Here is a 12,684-nt window from a genome sequence, read left to right on the forward strand (position 1 = left end):
TGTACTGTGGTATGTTCATCCATCACAGTACACACATGATCCAAGTGCCCAAAATATTGCAATGAAAGGCATTCTGCCACATACATGTTATCATCTATGAGGCATCAAAATAATAAAGTGGCATGACTATGTAGTCTTCCTGAAGTACGTTATTCCTTGATGGTAAGCAGCTTGCAGCCAAGTATTGTAATCCTATTGGAAATGAAGGGACGTCTTTACTTCATCTTCAGGAGACTCAACTCATTGAAATAAAGAAAACTAGAGATTCATGGATAGTTTGCTGATCAGTGGTGTTAAAGACTGCAGCAGCAAAGCCAAAAGTAGTAGACGTTGGTTTAGGGCACCAATGGAATTTCTGCTTGTCCATCAGAGGTATGGCTATGAATCAGTCTTTATGGGCACCAAAGGCTATACCACTGTGCAAACTGTGTTTAGTGTTGTGTCAAATCTAACAGCTTTTGCCTCTGTGGGTTTTAAGTTTGTATCATACAATGGATTTTCAAATGATGCTTGTCCATTACTGTTTTCATGTCCAGCATATCCATTATACTGCACTTTGGGTCTTGCTCTATAAATCAGAGGAAACAAAATCAATAAAAATAGTCATTAATTGAAAATATTAGCTAAACCAAAACACCTATAAAGCGAAAAAAATATATTGTGTGAAGAATGAAATGTTTTGAATATACTAAAAATAACTTACCTAGCAATTAAGATAGAAACAAATAAAAAAAATACATTTAAATAGATGTCATAGTGGCAGATATACGCAATAGATAATGATTTCCTCTCTGTTTTAGAGGAAGCACAATTATTGTATCCAGCAGGCGAAAGCATCTTGAAAAATCATGGTGGAGTATGACCCAGCAGTATAAGTGGTCTGGATGCTTATACATAAAGAATGAAGGATGGGTAAGAGAAAAAGAAGAAGAGGTAGTCTTCTGTTTTACTCCATCCCTCGCTGTTACAAAAGTTGTGAGGTCATTCTCTGTGGTGCTCAACAGACTGAAAAGGTTAGTGTCTATTTTATAGCTATTTACTGCCTCAAACTTGAAAAGTCAGCTGCAGTAATGAAGGGGGGGGGGAGGGGAATTAGGTAAACAGCATGGATGACCTGAAAAGGAGTAATTACATGGAAATGGAGGGCAGGAAAGAGACACATTTTTCAGAGGTTTTAATATTAAGAGTAAAGTTACTGTGAAGTTTTATTCTCTTTTAATTTGCTGAGTACTGCTCCTGTAAGTGTCCAGGATGGAGATTGTTGTTATACTGGTAGTCTATGCCCACCACCACTCTCTTCACTGGTGTTCCTGTTTGCTGGCAGCTCAGACACCTTCATTTTCCTCCTCCTACCCAGTGGGCTCTGCTGCCAGAGTAGTGCTACTGGCTTCCCTTTCCTCCATGCAGGCTGAGGCTTGCTACTGATATGCCTGCATGGCATGTATGTGCTCCCTTTCTAGCTTTAATCCTAATGTTCCTGAGTAAGAGGCTGTCCACCTTGGGTTACTTAAAGGAGTTTTCCAGTAATAATGACTTTTTATCAAGTGCCCGCATCATGCCCACTAAACCATAAGATTTAAATTCCACATTGCACCAATTCTCTGCTTTAATAATAGTTCAATAGTCTGAAACTATAAATTCCTGTTTCTGGTCTTTTATTTAAAACGTAACTTTTATTTCTTATTATCAAAACCAAAAACCAAAAAGAGAAAATTTTAAAATACATATGGAGGGGTACTTTGGTAGGGGCTCAAGTGTGTAGCGTACTATCACTTGATGTAGTGGAATCAGGGGGATATTGTTTTCATATCCGCCTGGAGGTAGTGTGTAGTAGTCTATATGATTGTTGTTTTTATAATGTCTGCAGTGTCATCTGGCACCAAACAGTCTGTAAATTAGACTACACTCTATTAGCACATCGACCATAGGGAATGCTCCTTGCTACTTGAAATTGTTATCCTTTCTAGGATTTTACTGTCTCCCCGGTCGATTACTGCTAACTCCTCTAACCAATTGTCTATACTGCCCCTATCATATGAGCATGTGCGCACAGCGTCTGCAGGTCGCTGTGCTAATGCTAAGATTGTTGCCCTACCACAATCTTTAAAATACATTAAAGACGCAGCTCCTCCGACATGTTTCACCGCAAAAAGCGGCGTCTTTAGGGGAAATGGAGCCACAACTAACACGAGTGTTTGCTATGAGAAGTCCTATATACCCATAGGGCGGATCTTTCCAATCATTAGCCTATGAGTGTTCGCATTTCGCGTTAGCAGACATCTTTTAGGGCCAATCATATCCGTATCTGAGATCGCGGTGTCAATGTTATAGACCAATCCAAAAGCTAGTTGCGCGCATGCGTTAGAAACTTAGAATATTTCAAGTTCCAACTATTAGAGGCGCATGCGCTAAGACTTAGAGAGTTCAGGATCTCAACTCACACGGTTTGTACGCATGCATTAGGATCTTAGAAATAATCCAAGTTCCAAGATGTTAAGGGCGCATGCGTTAGAACTTAGGAGATTCAGGATCTCTACTTGTGCCAATACGCAGACGCAAAAACTTTATCCATATTATAGGCTACAAAGATTTATAGCGCATGCGCTGAAACTTGGAAATTTCGCTATCTCCGTCTGCATAGTCAGTGCGCATGTGTTGGGAACTTAGAATTAATCCCAGTTCAAAATACTAAGAGCGCATGCGCTGGGACTTAGGTGCGTATATGCGGAGGATCCAGCTACATTTAAGGAGGTAGTGTTTTTATATATATGTGTGATATTGTCCAAATGCGTGGAGTTACCCGAAAGTGCAAATGCAGTGACTAACTTATTTCAGAGGATAGAACATCAACAGCGCATGGACTAGGACTTACAAAATTTTTGCATACACGCATCGTATTGCGCAAGTGCGTGGACTTATAAGTTTTACGTGTGTATTGGAACTTTCTCCAGATGTCTCTATTATTACCGTCATAAATTATATGTCTACTATTCATCATCAGATCTGGATATTCTTGCCCTTTTATTTCTCAACATTCTAGTTTTTGCTACTTTTTTACTGGTGATATTTTTAGTAATTTCTTAAGAGAGAGAGAGAAGCATTATCAATTTGACTATAATCCCAGCAGATAGAGCCTGGGGAGAATCCTCTTCTTGGCACTCTTCATATGAACGCTGTGAAGGAGAACCCTTCATTTAACCCTCCTCTTATGTTAGCTTTCTGTTACTATCCATGATGTTAACGGGTCAGTTTTGACCCGTGTCTTAAATCGGCCATAAAATACCCTCTGAACAATTATTTATCATTCAATTTGTTTCTTACCTCTTACATACCTTGTTTGGCTTCTTTATCCTTGAAAAGATTGGTTTTAATATTTTTGGTGTGACCCCTTAGACCTTTCTTTTGATAGCATACCTCTCATTTTCAAATTTAAAAAATGGTAAAATAAACCTCAATAGAATATTATAAGTAAATAAAAGGCTGTTATGTCACCAGAATGTTTCTGAGGAGTATTTAACCCCTTAAGGACCGGGCTCATTTTCACCTTAAGGACCAGGCCATTTTTTGCAAATCTGACCAGTGTCATTTTAAGTGCTCATAACTTTAAAACGCTTTGACTTATCCAGGCCATTCTGAGATTGTTTTTTCGTCACATATTGTACTTCATGACACTGGTAAAATGAAGTCAAATAAATTATTTTTTTTGCACAAAAAAATACCTAATTTACCAAAAATTTGAAAAAAATTAGCAAATTTCAAAGTTTCAGTTTCTCTACTTCTGTAATACATAGTAATACCCCAAAAAATTGTGATTACTTTACATTCCCCATATGTCTACTTCATGTTTGAATTGTTTTGGGAATGATATTTTATTTTTTGGGGATGTTATAAGGCTTAGAAGTTTAGAAGCAAATCTTGAAATTTTTCAGAAATTTACAAAAACTCAATTTTTAGCGACCAGTTCAGGTCTGAAGTCACTTTGCAAGGCTTACATAATAGAAACCACCCAAAAATGACCCCATCTAAGAAACTACACCCCTCAAGGTATTCAAAACTGATTTTGCATACATTGTTAACCCTTTAGGTGTTGCACAAGAGTTATTGGCAAATGGGGAGGAAATTTGAGAATTTCATATTTTTGTCAAATTTTTCATTTTAACCCATTTTTTCCACTAACAAAGCAAGGGTTAACAGCCAAACAAGATTGTATCTTTATTGCCCTGACTCTGCCGTTTACAGAAACACCCAATATGTGACCGTAAACTACTGTACGGCCACACAGCGGGGCGTAGAGTGAAAGGTGCGCCGTTTGGTTTTTGGAAGGCTGATTTTTATGGACTGGTTTTTTGACACCATGTCCCATTTGAAGCCCCCTGATGCACCCCTAGAGGAGAAACTCCCTAAAAGTGACCCCATCTAAGAAACTACACCCCTCAAGGTATTCAAAACTGATTTTACATACGTCGTTAACCCTTTAGGTGTTGCACAAGAGTTATTGGCAAATGGGGATGAAATTTGAGAATTTCATTTTTTTGCCTAATTTTCCATTTTAACCCATTTTTTCCACTAACAAAGCAAGGGTTAACAGCCAAACAAGATTGTATCTTTATTGCCCTGACTCTGCCGTTTACAGAAACACCCCATATGTGGCCGTAAACTACTGTACGGGCACACAGTAGGGCGTAGAGTGAAAGGTGCGCGGTTTGGTTTTTGGAAGCCAGATTTTGCTGGACTGGTTTTTTGACACCATGTCCCATTTGAAGCCCCCCTGATGCACCCCTAGATTAGAAATTCCATAAAAGTGACCCCATTTAAGAAACTAAACCCCTCAAGCTATTCAAAACTGATTTTACAAACTTTGTTAACCCTTTAGGTGTTGCACAAGATTTAATGGAAAATAGAGACACAATTTCAAAATTTCACATTTTTGGCAGATTTTCCATTTTAATATTTTTTTTCCAGTTACAAAGCAAGGGTTAACAGCCAAACAAAACTCAATATTTATGGCCCTTATTCTGTAGTTTACAGAAACACCCCATATGTGGTCGTAAACTGCTGTACGGGCACACGGCAGGGTGCAGAAGGAAAGGAATTCCATACGGTTTTTGGAAGGCAGGTTTTGCTGGACTGTTTTTTTTGACACCATGTCCCATTTGAAGCCCCCCTGATGCACCCCTAGAGTAAAAACTCCAAAAAAGTTACTCCATTTTAGAAACTACGGGATAGGGTGGCAGTTTTGTTGGTACTAGTTTAGGGTACATATGATTTTTGGTTGCTCTATATTACACTTTTTGTGCAGCAAGGTAACAAGAAATAGCTTTTTTGGCACTTTTTTTTTGAGTAGGGTCTCATTTTTTGCGGGATGAGATGACGGTTTGATTGGCACTATTTTGGGGTGCATATGACTTTTTGATCGCTTGCTATTACACTTTTTGTGACATAAGATGGCTTTTTTTACACTGTTTTTATTTTTATTTTTTTACGGTGGTCATCTGAGGGGTTAGGTCATGTGATATTTTTATAGAGCCGGTCGATACGGACGCGGCGATACCTAATATGTATACTTTTTTTTATTTATGTAAGTTTTACAGAATGAGTTCATTTTTGAAAAAAAAAAAATCATGTTTTAGTGTCTCCATAGTCTAAGAGCCATAGTTTTTTCAGCTTTTGGGCGATTATCTTGAGTAGGGTCTCATTTTTTGCGGGATGAGATGACGGTTTGATTGGTACTATTTTGGCGTACATGCGACTTTTTTGATCACTTTTATTACCTTTTTTGGGAAGTAAGGTGGGCAAAATTTCAATTTTCTCATAGTTTTTATTTTTTTATTTTTATGGCGTTCACCGTGTGGGGAAAGTAACATGACCATTTTATAGATCAGGTCGTTATGGACGCGGCGATACCTAATATGTGTAGTTTATTTTATATTTTTAATTTTTATTCAGTGATAAATGTTTTTTTTTTTATCTTAACTTTTTTCACTTTTTTTTACATTTTTGTGACCCAGACCCACTTGGTTCTTGAAGATCCAGTGGGTCTGGTGTCTGTATAATACAGTACAGAACAATATATATTGTTCTGTACTGTATTTTACTTACACTGAACAGATCTGTGCTTTTAGCATAGATCTGTTCAGCACCATGGACAGCAGGACGCCTGAGCAGGCGTCCTGTTGCCATGGGAACCCTCCCCGTCTGCTCAGAACTTCGCAGACGGGGAAGGGTAAGCACGGGGCTGAGGGGGGCTCTCTGGGGGCTCTCTCCCTCTCCATCGGGGGGCTGCAAAGCCACAGCAGCCCCCCGATGGAGAGGGAGGGAGCTCCCTGACCGATGACAGTTAACTTTTTCCATACAGCGGTCCGTACGGACCGCGGTATGGAAAGGGTTAAACGGCTGACATCTTCACAGATGTCAGCCGTTTATACCAGGGTGCCAGCAATGTGCTGGCACCCTGGTACAACCACTAGAAGCCAACGATCGTTCATGGGGAGGCGGGCGGGGGATCGCGATCCCGCCTGCTGCACCGCCCGCCTCCCGCAACGCCCCCACCGCCTACGACACCCCCCCCCCGCACCACCCTCCGGCATAAAATCGTGCAGGGGTGCAGGGGGGGGTGAAAAATATTTATTTTAGCCACTCTAAAGTTTCTGATCCCCGCGGTCAGGGACCGCGGCGATCAGAAACTGCAAAAAGCGCAGCAAACCGCAGGTCTGAATTGACCTGCGGTTTGCTGCGATCGCCGATACGGGGGGGTCAAATGACCCCCCCTGCATTGTTACGGGATGCCGGCTGAATGATTTCAGTCGAAATCCCGTTCCAATTAACCCCTGGGGCGCCGGAATACAGATTTTAAGTCAGGACGTACCGGTACGTCCTAGGTCCTTAAGGACTCGGGAAATAGGGCGTACCGGTACGTCCTAGGTCCTTAAGGGGTTAAACACATCTCTTAAATTTTATTTTAATATTTTTTTTTTTATTTTAATAACATTAACTATAATAACATTGATGGTGTTAGGGTCAATTTTGACCAATATATATTTACTTCAAGAAAATAGCCAAAAGTCTTTTTTTTTTTTAACATAAAACGTTCATAAACAATGAAAAGCAAGTAATAATACAAAATGTAGACTTGCAAGGTCAAACAAACAACACACAATCAAGCAAGGCAAACCAATAGAAATCAAGTACTAGTTTCAAAGCATCTTTGTGCAAGAACTTGCATGTGTTTGTGTGGGTGTTTTTAGATGCATGTGTTGCAAAAGCTGACACTTTTAGCATGTTCTTTGCAGATATATTTTTTACAGTGGAGGCATAATGTGTGTGTCTTTCTGTCCTTATTGCTGGGGCAGACCTGACACCTCTTTCTTTTAGAATCAGATGGCTTTACTGGAGTTGTGGCTGTGGCTGTGCTGGTTGATGTTGAGGCAAGGCTAGATGATGATGAGGATACTGGCACTGATTCTCTTTGTGTTGTTGATGGTGTGGATGGAGTGCTTGATGAACTCTGCATCTGTCTGATCACGGCTGCAGCGATTGGATCTCGAGACACCCGTTTCCTTTGCTCAATGTGTGCCTTGACAAGGGAACTTCCTAGCTCCTCGAGAAATATTCTCCACTTGTTATTTTTTTTTGTGTTCCAACCTGGGTGGATGTGGGTCCATAACACAAATGCATTGTATGCAGACACATCTAGGATGTTAGAAAACACAGCCATCTTGACATATCTGCCTCTTGACTTGTCCCAGAGACTATCAGTGGCCTCATTATAGGATCTGTACACTCCAGCAAGAAGAAGAACACCAATATAATCATCTAGGCATTCCTCATTTATGTCATTCCACATGTTGCCATGGACTTTTTTTCCTTCAAGGTTTGTCATTGCAATGATCACTTTTTTTAGTGACAATGGCATGAACAGTTCAAAACATGTTTTGATGTCACTTACTCTCGTCACAGCAAACCTTGTGATCCCAGGGGTCATTTTGATTACATCTGCAGCAGCTGCCCTGCCATGTAAGTCAGGAGGTTCTGAACTCCAACAGATCTTACCACTTTTGGATTTGAATGTTTCAGCAGGAACAGCAGCAGGTTCAGCACTGGTGGCCTCCTCATCAGACTCATCAGATGTGTCTGTGTATTCTGGTTGATACTCTACTTCATCTTCTGCCTCAGAAACCTGCTCATCCATATCGCTATGCTGATCTGTGTCCTCTGCCTCATTTTCATCCAAGATATAATCCAGTATTTGGCTTCCTGCAAATCTTCTCACTCTTGCATGCTGCATATTGGAGATGATTACTCTGCAAGTCAGCAACTCTGAAATGTATTGGTCCTATGTTTCTTTACTTTATTTAGAGAAGCAGACAAGCAGGCAAAGAGATCGGCCCCTCCCTAACTACAGCTCACAGGGCTGAGAGGTGATTGGCTGTCAGTGTTACTAAGCAGAGAGAGTGTTTAGGATTTCAGTTTTGGCACTTATTAGTCCTATAATCCTATATTATAACTGGGTCAGAATTGACCCTAACACCATAAACGTCTTAATTTTCACCACAGTATTTTATAATTTAGTGAAAAGGATTCTTTTTCTATTACATTGTTTAAATAGAGGTTCCTGACAAAGTAAAAAAATCTTGATGCAATAAACTAATTTATGTGATACTTATAGACATTCAAAACCTGAAAACGGGTCGGTTCTGACCCTAACATAAGAGGAGGGTTAAGCCATTTGGACTCATGGTGTTAAGCCTTTGAATCCAATGTGCTTCACACTGTAGGAGCTTCTTGTCTAGATTGCCTCCTCTAGGGCCTAAACTTAACTTCTCAATACCCCAAAATCGCAGGACTGATATTTTATTATCATGTACATATTTAATGTGTCTCGCTATCGAGGGCAACAATCTGAGCATTAGCACAGCGATAGTATAGACAATTGGTTAGAGGAGTTAGCAGTAATCGACCAGGGAGACAGTAAAATCCTAGAAAGGATAACAATTTCAAGTAGCAAGGAGCATTCCCTATGGTCGATGTGCTAATAGAGTGTAGTCTAGTTTACAGAGTGTTTGGTGCCAGACGACACTGCAGACATTATAAAAACAACAATCATATAGACTACTTCACACTACCTCCAGGCGGATATGAAAACAATATCCCCCTGATTCCACTACATCAAGTGATAGTACGCTACACACTTGAGCCCCTACCAAAGTACCCCTTTATATGTATTTTTACATTTTCTCTTTTTGTTTTTGATAATAAGAAATAAAAGTTATGTTTTAAATAAAAGTTAGTCTCAGACTATTGAACTATTATTATTGACCTCCTGGGTCCAGTGGGTCATTTTGAAACATTTATAATTCTCTGCTTTACCACTGCTGTCTCCATCTTTCGGTCAATGCACTGTTTATATCTGGCTGACCATGGCCATGGTCACATGCACTATTCCAGTCAATAATTGGTTTCAGCAGTGATGCAGCCACACGCAGCATGTCACCACTGAAGCCTGCCATTTGTTGTAGCTGTGCATATGACCATGCTCATGGCCAGCCAGATGTAAATAATGTGGGAACTGGAAGATGGAGAAAGCATGGGCAGCTCAGAGGACTGAAGTGGTGTGGATCAGGTAAGTATGAATCTTCTGTTTCAGGAGGCATGCTGTAGACACTTGATAAAGAATAATTATTACTAGAAAACCCCTTTAAGTCACCTTCCCCTGTGGAAAAGTGCCTGAGAAACTTGTTCTAGTTTGATAGTGTCCATAACTTGAGTTTTGCCTGACCCTCTGTCCTCTGCACCAATGTCTCCATGCTGGTTCAATTGTTACTTGAACAGAGACTACTCCAAGAGGCACCAGTTTGGTGGATCCCCAGCAGCAGTCCAGATCCCTAAATATAGTTAAAAGATAAAAAACAGGGTGTCACTTAAATAGCACCGTTAGACGAAGTCCCAAGTCAAATCTGTTCAAGTGACACAATGAATCCACATCCGCTTTGTGACAATTTTGACATGATCTCTGCTCTCTGCATTAAGCTGCTTTATAGCATTTTCCATAGAAACATAGAAACATAGAAACATAGAATGTGTCGGCAGATAAGAACCATTTGGCCCATCTAGTCTGCCCAATATACTGAATACTATGGATAGCCCCCGGCCCTATCTTATATGAAGGATGGCCTTATGCCTATCCCATGCATGCTTAAACCCCTTCACTGTATTTGCAGCTACCACTTCTGCAGGAAGGCTATTCCATGCATCCACTACTCTCTCAGTAAAGTAATACTTCCTTATATTACTTTTAAACCTTTGCCCCTCTAATTTAAAACTGTGTCCTCTTGTGGTAGTTTTTCTTCTTTTAAATATGCTCTCTTCCTTTACCGAGTTGATTCCCTTTATGTATTTAAAAGTTTCTATCATATCCCCTCTGTCTCTTCTTTCTTCCAAGCTATACATATTAAGGTCCTTTAACCTTTCCTGGTAAGTTTTATCCTGCAATCCATGTACTAGTTTAGTAGCTCTTCTCTGAACTCTCTCTAGAGTATCTATATCCTTCTGGAGATATGGCCTCCAGTACTGCGCACAATACTCCAAGTGAGGTCTCACCAGTGTTCTGTACAGCGGCATAAGCACTTCACTCTTTCTACTGCTTATACCTCTCCCTATACATCCATATTTTCCCTCTGCTTTTAGTGATACATTAGCTGTAGAATCCAACCTGGTGATTGCTTCTATTGTTGAGCGAATCTAATTATCCAATGTGCACTACGATTCGAATTTCAGGAAAAATTCGAATTTACTCATGGTAACAAATACATTTTTCCTAAAATGGTGGCTGATTGGGGATAGACCATCTGCTCCAATCTTGATTGAAGAAAACCCATCAAAGAACCCGTTGGCGAGCGTGATGACCTCACCATGTGATCATGCTGAGCGTGCTAAGTGACATCGTCACTGATGACTTTACTGTACGCGCCCAGCGTGATCATGTAATCACACTAACTGTAGGTCCTTTGGCAGGTTTTCTTCAATGAAGACAGATGGCTACTTTGTGATCAAGTGGATGAGGTGAGTATAATTTTTCTTTTTTATCCCCTGACTTTTTTAACTCCTGAGCAGCTGAATGTGAGTCACAGATGCAGCAATCAGCATTGAACGTGGCATCTGCGGGGTTACGTGATGGGGGGCGCTGCTATTGCTGTTCCTCATCATTGCACCCAGTCCATACAAAAGAAAGTGATTCAGGATGAAGAAATTCATAAGAAATAAAATATTTGTGTTAAAATTTTAAGAAGCTGCCTAATCAAATTTTTCAAAACTTTGCTCATCTCTAATTGTCATAGTAGTAATTGTGTGTGTGTATGTGGCATGTGCTCCATATTAGTGACAAGGGTTTGACATGCCTTGTGTATACAGATGTAGCAGGATTAGCACTCCAGCTCCTAACTCAAATTTCTTAACTCATCGCGTTATCTTGAGACAAAAGTCATTGAAAAGCAATTGAAGGTGTTTGCTTAGATAAGATAACACAACTCAGAAATCTCAGAAAACAGGAATGTTAATTCTACTCCATCCGTAAGTGCTCTATCATGCCCCTTATATGTGTGTGCAAATGGCCAGTATATATGTATCTATCTATTTTTGTTCAAGTTGGAGCACAACTAATGAAAATGTGCTTTGAAATTATATCATTTATTTGCATGCAGTTATTAACCACCTCCGGACCGCCTAACGCAGATTCGCGTTCCGGAGGTGGCAGCGCTACGCACAATCACGCATATACGCGTCATCTCTCGTTTTGATAACAGCGTCTAATATACCTGCTACCTGGTCCTCTGGTGGTCCCCTTTGTTTGGATCGACCACCAGAGGACACAGGTAGCTCAGTAATATGTTGCACCAAGCACCACTACACTACACCCCCCCCTGTCACTTATTAACCCCTTATTCACCCTTGATGACCCCTGATCACCCCTGATCACCCCATATAGACTCCCTGATCACCCCCCTGTCATTGATTACCCCCCTGTCATTGATCAACCCCCTGTAAAGCTCCATTCAGATGTCCGCATGATTTTTACGGATCCACTGATAGATGGATCGGATCCGCAAAACGCATACGGACGTCTGAATGGAGCCTTACAGGGGCGTGATCAATGACTGTGGTGATCACCCCATATAGACTCCCTGATCACCCCCCTGTCATTGATTACACCCCTGTCATTGATCAACCCCCTGTAAAGCTCCATTCAGATGTCCGCATGATTTTTACGGATCCACTGATAGATGGATCGGATCCGCAAAACACATACGGACGTCTGAATGGAGCCTTACAGGGGCGTGATCAATGACTGTGGTGATCACCCCATATAGACTCCCTGATCACCCCCCTGTCATTGATTACCCCCCTGTCATTGATCAACCCCCTGTAAAGCTCCATTCAGATGTCCGCATGATTTTTACGGATCCACTGATAGATGGATCGGATCCGCAAAACGCATACGGACGTCTGAATGGAGCCTTACAGGGGCGTGATCAATGACTGTGGTGATCACCCCATATAGACTCCCTGATCACCCCCCTGTCATTGATTACCCCCCTGTCATTGATCAACCCCCTGTAAAGCTCCATTCAGATGGCCGCATGATTTTTACGGATCCACTGATAGATGGATCGGATCCGCAAAACGCATACG

The 12,684-nt window shown here is 40.9% G+C and overlaps 1 protein-coding gene across 1 annotated transcript in view; it reads right to left on the minus strand.

The window, feature by feature from the left end:
* Nucleotides 1-408: 408 nt before the first annotated feature.
* The window catches only part of CSMD1 (CUB and Sushi multiple domains 1), a 2,494,699-nt gene continuing 2,482,423 nt past the window's right edge, over nt 409-12,684 (minus strand). The window contains exon 70 of the mRNA XM_040430026.1: nt 409-568. Coding sequence (XP_040285960.1) covers nt 409-568 — 160 coding nt within the window. The remainder of the gene's footprint in view (nt 569-12,684) is intronic.

The sequence above is a fragment of the Bufo bufo genome, chromosome 4, assembly GCF_905171765.1.
Source record: "Bufo bufo chromosome 4, aBufBuf1.1, whole genome shotgun sequence".
NCBI lineage: Eukaryota > Metazoa > Chordata > Amphibia > Anura > Bufonidae > Bufo > Bufo bufo.